We start from the raw sequence: 10,000 nt of genomic DNA on the forward strand, positions 1-10,000 counted from the left end.
GAACTGACACCATACCCCGTCCCCACTGAGGTACCGCATCCATTAATACTACCAAGATAACCTCCATGTGGGCTGGCATGCCCAGCTCTGGAACATCTACCACTTGGGCTCATATACCCACTTGCAGGGGTATTATATCCTGCAGGGGGGCTGCTGTACCCAACTGAAGGGCTGGCATAACCACTAATCATACCCGTGTACACTGGATCAGGGTTGGCATACCCAATGCTGGGGCTCGTATACCCAGGCGGAGGGCTGATATACCCTGGAGGTAAAGGGGTATATGTTATTCCAGCATACCCATGGATGCCATGGACAGTACACCCAGGATGCCCACACCCATGGGCTGCATTAGAGGGTGCTAAGACATACTGAGCGTGGGCCGGGGTACTGTAGAGGTGAGGAGCAGGCGTGAGGACAGATCCTGACGAGCAAGTCACCGGTGGGCTCTCGTAACATCCCTCTGAAATGGACAGCAGGAGGAGGAGGAGGAGGATGAGTGCTCCAAGAATCACCATAGCATGGCCAACTCACAGGTATACATAAAAGTGAACTTGCATTATCTACTGTCAAGATGCTACGTACAAAATGAGGAAAAACTGAATTGCGTCTGACAATTTGTGAAAGCTTTAGACACTCATTTGTAAAACCAAAAATTGTTGACAGGCAACTAATGAGCATAAAATGAATTTGCAAGCATTTGATAAGCATGAGTAGGTTACTATAAAATGTTCAGCATAACATGATGAAACGAAGTATGTGGACATGTTGGCCTGTATTTCCCATGGTGAAAAAGAGAGCGGAGCGAAGGGCCAATAATGCTGAACAGCGTACAAAACGAAAACCATTACTTTTGGAAGACACTAAAGTTGAAGAAGCGATAAAATAAAACCTCCGATGCATAAATATGGCTGTAAAAAATGCCAGTATTGAAAAAGAATTAAGTGCAAATGTGTGAAAAGTCAAGAAATTTTAAACTATTTAAAAATTACATATACATATATTTTATATAATTTACAATCACTGGAAAAACTTTTCTGAAAGAGTGCGAATTTAGAATTTCAAGACAAATCGTCAAAGTAAAGTGTGAAGATCGTGTTACACATGGGGAAACTGGCTAAAAGATGAGGTATTCAGACAATGGAAAAGACTGAAATCTCAAAGACTGAGATGGTTTGGACATGCAATGAGAACGGGTGAGGATGAGTTAGTCAGATGGTTTGGACATGCAATGAGAAGGGTGAGGATGAGCTAGAACAGCAGTAGGCAAGGAAATAGCAGTACGAAGACCTGTGAGAGGGCCTAGAAAATCGTGGAAAAGGCGATAGATGAAGACCTAGATCTAATGGGAGTTCGGAAAATGCACAGGACTAGAATAATGATATACTTCTTACAGACAATAAAATGCTTTAAAGAATCCCCAAGATAGAAACATTTACTTGTCTTGAAATCTGAGACTGTAGGAATCTACAGGATTCCCCATAGTTCTTACCTATAATATTATAGTTACAAAGAGGACACGTCCTGTGTTGTAAGAGCCAAGGATCAACACAAGCTCGATGGAATTCATGTTTACAAGGCAATACACGGAGTTCCTGGTGAGGTCTGTACTCCTCCAAGCACACGACACATACCTGGTGGGGATATATGTAAAGTACGGAGACTTAATTTTATTTAGTTATTTCACAGTTACAATGAAAAACATCCGAAACCAAGTAAGTTGCTTAGAAAAATGTCATGTATAAGTGTGCTACACACAGATATATATATATATATATATATATATATATATATATATATATATATATATATATATATATATATATATATATATATATGTATATATATACAGCATATACACACACATATATATGTGTATATATATGAGTGTGTAGGTAATATTTAGGTATCCTTTGTATTCCACATAGGCTTTCCTTCTTGTGTGAGGTTCAGGAGTTTTCTCTAACTGGTAAATCTTACTTTGAAGGGCTCTATATCTCAGTTAATATAATAGTTAAACTGCATCAGCTTGTTTTTTCCGCAAATTATGCATAATAATTCTATGTAAGCAAAACTAAGTCGGGACATCTATCTTATGAAGTTTCTATGTTTCTGAGGAAAGGGTGAAGACGCAACACCAATTCCTCTCCACCTCCTCCAATACTCTTATATCAGTGAGATCCTATTAACGAGAGAGAGAGAGAGAGAGAGAGAGAGAGAGAGAGAGAGAGAGAGAGAGAGAGAGAGAGAGAGAGAGAAATTCTTACCTCAGGACCTTCGGACAACACGGATATTTCATGACTGCCTTCCTCTTCTTCCTCTTCGTCATCATCTTCCTCTTCTTCTCCGTCACCTCTTTTCGCTGAGTCCCCCTCTCCTCCACCCCCACCTCCTCCTCCCCCTCCTTCGCCCGTGGTGACTTTAATCTTCTTTTTCTTCTTGAGCTTAACTTTAATTTTTTGCTTCTCGTCTTTCTTTTTTTCTCTATACCGTTTGCATTCCATGCGGGAGAGCGCCCGTTTAGCTTGCTGCGCCAACGTATTCTGAAAGGAAAAATGTAAGAGAAGTCACAGCAATTTAAATAACAGATACGAAACACTGGTCCAGCCAGAAAAAGTAACTGCCAAATAAACACCCTTATATTTTGGGTAATTCACCTCCGTTTTAATAATCACCCCAACATGAGACTTAAAGGAATCTCAGACTTCTTACTCTTCCAAGCACATTAACTCAGCTTCATTAATTAACAATACTGACTTATGATATGATGTCATTACTATGCTGGTTACATGAATTTCTTCTGAAAACATTCAAGATATGGAAACTTATTTTACATGGCTGGAAATTTCGAGCTCTCTGACTATATGCTCCTATTACAAAGAATAAAAAGGAAAGAAAAGTGAAGATTTTTTTTTCAATATCCCTTTGTTTATAAAAATTTCTATTTACCTACATGCACAGACACATCCACACATTATATATATATATATATATATATATATATATATATATATATATATATATATATATATATATATACATATACATATATATAGCCTATTACAGATACTCAATTAGTCAACTTCAGAAGTACCCATTTGTTTATTCAAAAACAATATATAGCATCCGAGAACGAGACTGTATCAGTACTAAAGCCAAAGAACATCAATGTTTCATGAGTTTTCCGTTTACTCTGTCATCACGTAACTTACGGAAATCAAATTATGAAGTAACGCATGCGTAAGTCAACTTTGGGTATAATGGCCCGCAGAGTTTCTATGCTTAGATGCAATGTGCAGTGAAAGTTACGCAAACAAAAAAACACTTGCTGAAAACACAACTGCACATCCGTGATGATAAACAGTTCACTTGGTGCCAGATTTAGACAACGGCAAAGCCTCTCCATAACAACGTGTTGGGAGAGGACACCAAATTAGTACTCGCTTACGCGTTCAATTTCTGTCAATACCCTATAACTGAGCTGCTATATATTAGGATGCTACAACGAGTAACTTAATGAAGGAGATGTTCTCGGTTGTTTAGTTCTCTACATCCAAAATTAATCTACCATAGACAGGGAAACCAAGTCTTTAAAATTAACCGCAAACAAATTTTTCACTTCACACCAGTCTCTCCTAGTATTATATAAATTATATGTAAATACATACATATATATATATATATATATATATATATATATATATATATATATATATATATATAACAAAGCAAACTTATATATTATAGTGCTTAAATTGTAACAAGATAACTTTTCGTTAAAAATGGCGCAAGTTCAATGTTGTTATAATACAAGACATTACCAGGTAATCTAATGATGTACAAATGAAATACTCACTAAAATCATCAATGTTGTCTTCATGTACTGTACATTAAGAGAAGATATTCATCACTGCAATAGAGTATATTATGTGATGCACGCATAAGACTCATCAGAGACAAATAGAACAAAATATAAAATAAAAAATTGCTACATGATCACCAACATTCCAGTCGCAAAGTAATTAATATTCCTCCGTCAAAAAATGAAATAAAGCAGAACACGAAAAAACAAAACACCACAGCGAAATGAACCGAGATTTGCAAAAGTTTAATACAAAAAGTCTTGGTGTACTGCAGACGAACAAAGGCCTAAAATGAACCAAAGGGATTTGACGTACGCCATGCATAATCCCGCGCGCGAGGGAAAGTCACGTATTCTCTCATGATTTATATGACGGTCACTCACGCCTGTCTTTCTACAAGGCAACGCAGATTTACTCGCCCTTCATCTCTTATCAAAACGTGTTTAAGCTCCTTTATCAACAGCTCAATCGTCATATGCCCTTCACCAACGTCTATTTCGCTCTAGTTCCTTTACCAGAATCAAGTTCAAGCTCCTTTGCTAATGTCTCATTCATCATACATCCTTTGTCAACGCGTCGTTAGTTTAAATTCATTTATCAAAACAAGTACAAGACTGTTTATGGACATCTTGTTCAGCCAAGCTCCTTCAGTGAACTTCGAAAGGTTTTCTTAATCGTTTAATGATGTGTTAGTTCAGGCGAATATTATCTTTACCAAAATTGATCTCTTTCCCATCTGTCACTGGCCAAGGAGAAATGATTTCCAACAAGTAACTTCACTTTCGCTTTTGAAAACATCACGAATATTCTAGCAGAAGCATAGTGAGCAGAGTAAAAGGGATCTTCCTCACAGCCAAGATCCTCCTCAGACGGAGAAGTGAAATCAAATCCATCGCTCAACTACTGTATACCTTCTGAAGTGTCATTTTTAGGCCATCTAGAATACGGGAAAGCCGGCAATGTATTCCGTTATTCCTATCCCTTCTTGTGAAAGGTATAAGAATATTTTATACCCCGACAAATCTTACTTTTGTCATTCTTAGAGCGTAAATGGCCAAGCAAAGGTTTTTCAATATTTTCAATGCATGTTATTAGTCCATCCTAGTCACTAGCTTTCTAAATGGCCTTTAATACTGATAGATTTGTAATAAGCAATTTCTATTTATTGTCATCATCATCGCCATGTGACACAAAAGGTCTCTATGAAATTCTGCCACTCACGTCTTTCCTGTGCTTCATCTTCAACAAATATCCGCTCACATCCAGTTTCCTTTCTCATAGCTCTCATCTAACTGGGTTTGGGTGTTCTAGCTCTTCTGGTGCCCACAGGATCCCAGCCGACGCTAACACGTACTCTTCTCCTAGGGGCTGTGTAAAGGACATGTCCAAGCCACTTCCATCTCCCTTTCATCATATCTCATCTACAAATCAAACTTCCGTAGTTTCCCTACTGATATCATATCTAATTCTACCCTGCCATCTGCGTCCCAATATTCTTTCTAAAGCTTTGTTCTCATATAGAAATAATCTTATTGTTAGCTTTCAGTATCATACCAAGATTCATGTCCTTGCGGTGCTACAGATCGTACTGGATTTATGTACATTCTTACTTTAGTATGCAATTTCTATTTACTTGATTTCCCAATTTTATTTAACTATTTGTTCCATTGGCCTATTCTAGTCTTCCACTAAATTCCAACCCACGAAACCCCATACTGGACATCACTGTTCCTAAGTATTTGAAAGTTTAACCTCATTAGCCTACTCCTTCCTCCGTCTAATTATTTATTCTTTCTTGAATCTACTTAATACCCTTTCTACATATATGATCTATTATGTCAAGCTATCTTGGTAAACCGTAAGTGGTGTTTAGCTGGTTAAAACAGCATCATCTGTATGCTCAAAGTCTGTCAACTTTTTATCGTTATCCCAATCTAAACCTTTTCTACCTTCTTTTACCAATTTTCGGTACAAAATCTATGAGAGTGCCAAACAGCGAAGGTGAAATAGCATTCCCTTGTAGCACCACACTATTTACTATAAATTCACTTGACAAGACCCCATCATCATTAACTTTATGTCTCGTTCGTTCATGGATAATTTAAATTAGCTTTACATATTTCAAGGGAATGCCATAGTGACGTAAGACCTTCCATAATATTGCTCGGCTGACGCTGTCAAATGCCTTCTCGCAATCAACAAAAGCCATCAATTCACTTCACGTTACCGCATTCATCATCATCAATGTGAAAACAAGGCAATTGCGGGCTTAACAACTATAAAGCAACCATCTGACGTTATATAATAGAAAACCTATTAAGTCAAAAATGTGAATCGATGTCTGTGCAATACACATCAAGCTTACTCAATGGAAGAGATAGTGTGAAGTAGGAAATACTTTAATATGTCATGTTTGAGTCTCATCAGCAAACACAAGTTTTGGGTTACTTAATAGTATCTTCATAAGGATTACTCACTGAATCCGTAAAAACGAAGAATTCAGCTAACGCATAGATGATGAGTAATACATTAATCCTCTGAGCAAGTGACATTTCTCAAATTTGATTTGCAGTCAACCTTAGATATTAGTTCCATGATACTCAACTTCTTAAGCCAATCATGGACAGATGATTGGAGAAAGAACGGCAGAGAGAGAGAGAGAGAGAGAGAGAGAGAGAGAGAGAGAGAGAGAGAGAGAGGAGTAAGCAGGTCACGGACATCAAAGAAAGCCGCCTTAAACAAGGAGGAAAAAATGGATCTGAAGATTGCCTTATACATGCCCTGCCATTCGTCCTTCCATTATCTCTCTCTCTCTCTCTCTCTCTCTCTCTCTCTCTCTCTCTCTCTCTCTCTCTCTCTCTCTCCTGGGAAGTTCTGTAGTTTATTTCCACTCTTTGATCTTACAGAGGAAGGGAGTGGGTAGGGAGGGACTGCGGGTACGGCACAGGAGGAGACAAGGTTGAGGGAAGGACAGAGAGAGAGAGAGAGAGAGAGAGAGAGAGAATATTCCAACAAAGACAATACGAGGCGTTAAAAGTAAGAGCTTTGTTCATACGCACTTTTGACATTCTCTATAATATGTTCTCCGTACTTTGGACCACTATGATTAAGAGATTAGTTATTATGCTGTCGAGGTATTCCCGTGTGTGTTACTTGTAATTTTTGGACGCAGTGAAGTTACTCTGACTTGGGAATTAAATACACATTGCCGGATTGATTAAGAGAGAGCAGTGAGAGAGAGAGAGAGAGAGAGTAAGCAGGCAGTGAGATATTTGGCATGCAAGGCGACGTTCGAATGCCTAACGCCACCAAACTGACGGGAACGAACGACGAGGACGACAGAGGCTTCCGTCTTTCTCTGTTCGTCATAGCCATATCCACATGTCGTACACCTGGTCTCATGTAAACATTACAACTAAGGAATCCACTGAAGGAGCTACTCTTGAGAGAGAGAGAGAGAGAGAGAGAGAGAGAGAGAGAGAGAGAGAGAGAGGACATTTTAGCAAGTGCCATTCAAATCTGTGAGTGCAATGGGGGTCAGTTTAGGATAAAAAAGTGCGGAAAAGAGGCGTCAAAATGGGGAGGGCACACGGGAATTAAGAGATTCAAAGATACGGGGGTGGGGACGTTGAACGTGGTATGGGGGCATAGTAACATCAAAGATGGCGAGGAATGCATAAGAGAGAGAGAGAGAGAGATAGTTCTCCCATCTGGTCTGTCCTTGCCGAAGCTGGGACTTTGCTTTGAAGAGTGCGACAGCATTCTAAGAAGTCCTCCTCCGGGTGTCATAGATACGCATCTTGACACGACGAATTGCCAAAGAATAGGAAGAATGTGTGTGTGTGTGCGTGTGTGTAGAGAGAGAGAGAGAGAGAGAGAGAGAGAGAGAGAGAGAGAGAGAGAGAGAGAGAGAGCAAACCAACTTGCATTCATGTCTAAAAAAATAGAAATTAACATAAGATGAAACAGAACACCTACCCACAAAAGACATGAGACCGCTTTCACTGCTGGCAGGTTTGACGAATAAATTTAAGTTTGCTACATAAAAACAAACATTCTTCTGTAGTCGACTAAAAATCATCTTATTTAACTAAGGAATTTGAAAACGATTTACAGAGACAGCGGGACAGTAAGATTAATCTAAAATTTACTGAACCTCCTTTTTCAAAACCAATAATCATTCAAATAAAATCACCTAAAAGAAAAATAAAGCACAAACTTGAGAACAGCACAAAATCAGAATCCTGTCTGCTGAGCCTATGGCTAGATTAACGATCCTCGATTTGCATTCGGGATATTTATAGAGGATCCTCATAAAAGCAAAAGGCGGCAAGAGCCCCCTAAACAGTGCTAAGCATTGTTACTTTGTGCCGAGACTACACAAATCCCGCCGGGTAATCTCTTCCATCTTAAAATAGCACTTCAATTCGCACACCAACGAACTAACACACGCAGCCGGCGCCAAGTGATAAACTCTACGGGGAAAACTTGTCACAGATCACTTACTTCAAACTTCGACATGGCAGGCTCTTTGCCTACGCGAACAATGAATACTACTGTATAAACTCATTACGTGGCCACAGCTCTATAAATAGAAGGAAATTAAAAGTCAGTTGTACAGACGCCTAAAATAAAGCGGAGATTAACAAAGGGACAAAAAAGCGAAAAGATCAGAAGACGTCTGAAGAACCCCAGATGGTGCAAAGATGTCTGAACAGCGCATAAGGGTCCTTTTCGGTGTCTTTTGCCTGTTGCAAAACAGCCTTAATAACAAATCCCCTAAAACCCAATCTTAAACACAAGAAGGAGAGCGCACGACTCTACCTTCTATCTGTAGCGGTGGTAATACAAGCAGTCGTGACGTTATTACAAGTCGTTATTTGTCACTCGGTACAACATGAAAGTGAACCAGTCAGCTTATGACTTCACAACAACAGCCGAGGGATAGAAATATCCAAATTTCTTTGACAACCTCAAGTACATGAGATGATCAATCCGGCTTTCTACTATGCAGTGTTTTACATAAGACGAAGCTGAAGGGAGATATCCTCACGCGAATTTCTAACACAAAGTTTCAAGCGAGAGATTTTCTGAGATAATTCTCAGAAAACGCCACAGGTGGCTTAACACGAGACATAAGAAGCCCTATTACTTTCTGCAGCAATCGTCAAGTACTTGAAGGCTGACAAAACTTTGTTCTGCCCAGCCGAGAAAACATCCGAAAGACTCCATACACACATTTACATTGTCCAACTTTTCTTCTTCTTCTTCTGTTCATCTGAAGTCTCCTTCAATTTCCTTCTCCAGATTTATCGCCCCACAGTGGACTCATCTTCTATGTTCTTTAGACATAATTTTTCTCTTTCGTATTTCTGCAGACAAACTTCAAAAGAATATACAAAGACACTTATGTCAGTTAAAATAGATCCGAAACTCTTGGTACACTTGGAAATATGTTAAATAAAAACGCTTAACATTCCGAAACTCTTGGTGCACTTGGAAATGTGTTAAATAAAAACGTTTAACATTATAGAATGATTAGACAAAACTGTTTATAAAATGTACTATGTTACGTCTCCTAACGTTTAGATTTAAGAGCATGTACATAAGAAACATTACAAGACAAGAGATGGAAGAAATATCGCAGGCTATGATAATGACAACTTTCATGTAAACGTAAACGCGTCCACAAACATACAATTACAAAATTCCTGAGCGAAAAGATCTTGAAGTAATGAATACTACAAAACGAATAAGAATTATCCGCTCAACTTGGCAAATCATGAAACAACAATTTCTTTTTCTCAACGAATTACGCAACGCATAAAAACAGGAAGCAAAAATCGAACAAACAAACAAATATATATATATATATATATATATATATATATATATATATATATATATATATATATATATGTGTGTGTGTGTGTGTGTGTGTGTGTGTGTGTACATATGTGCGTGTGATGTGTGAGTGTATGTATGTATGTGTATTTGTGTGTCTGACCGACTTGCTAACATTAAGCCCTTCAACGCATATATCTGAGTATTAACGAAATTCAACGCTATTTAATTTCGCTGATGGCGCATACACACAAACACAATATATATATATATATATATATATATATATATAT

At 38.3% G+C, this 10,000-nt stretch overlaps 1 protein-coding gene across 4 annotated transcripts in view; it reads right to left on the reverse strand.

Annotated features, from left to right (window-relative positions):
- LOC136840602 (E3 ubiquitin-protein ligase ZNRF3-like) overlaps nucleotides 1–10,000 on the reverse strand; it is a 714,205-nt gene that overhangs the window by 7,405 nt on the left and 696,800 nt on the right. For all 4 annotated transcript variants that reach the window (XM_067107284.1, XM_067107281.1, XM_067107280.1 and 1 more), the window contains 3 exons: nucleotides 2,268–2,543; nucleotides 1,493–1,634; nucleotides 1–463 (listed from right to left, as the gene is read on the reverse strand). The exon at nucleotides 1–463 is cut by the window's left edge and continues 250 nt beyond it. In XM_067107284.1, the coding sequence (XP_066963385.1) occupies nucleotides 1–463; nucleotides 1,493–1,634; nucleotides 2,268–2,543 (881 nt within the window). The remainder of the gene's footprint in view (nucleotides 464–1,492; nucleotides 1,635–2,267; nucleotides 2,544–10,000) is intronic.

This window comes from Macrobrachium rosenbergii, chromosome 8 (genome assembly GCF_040412425.1).
Source record: "Macrobrachium rosenbergii isolate ZJJX-2024 chromosome 8, ASM4041242v1, whole genome shotgun sequence".
Lineage (NCBI taxonomy): Eukaryota > Metazoa > Arthropoda > Malacostraca > Decapoda > Palaemonidae > Macrobrachium > Macrobrachium rosenbergii.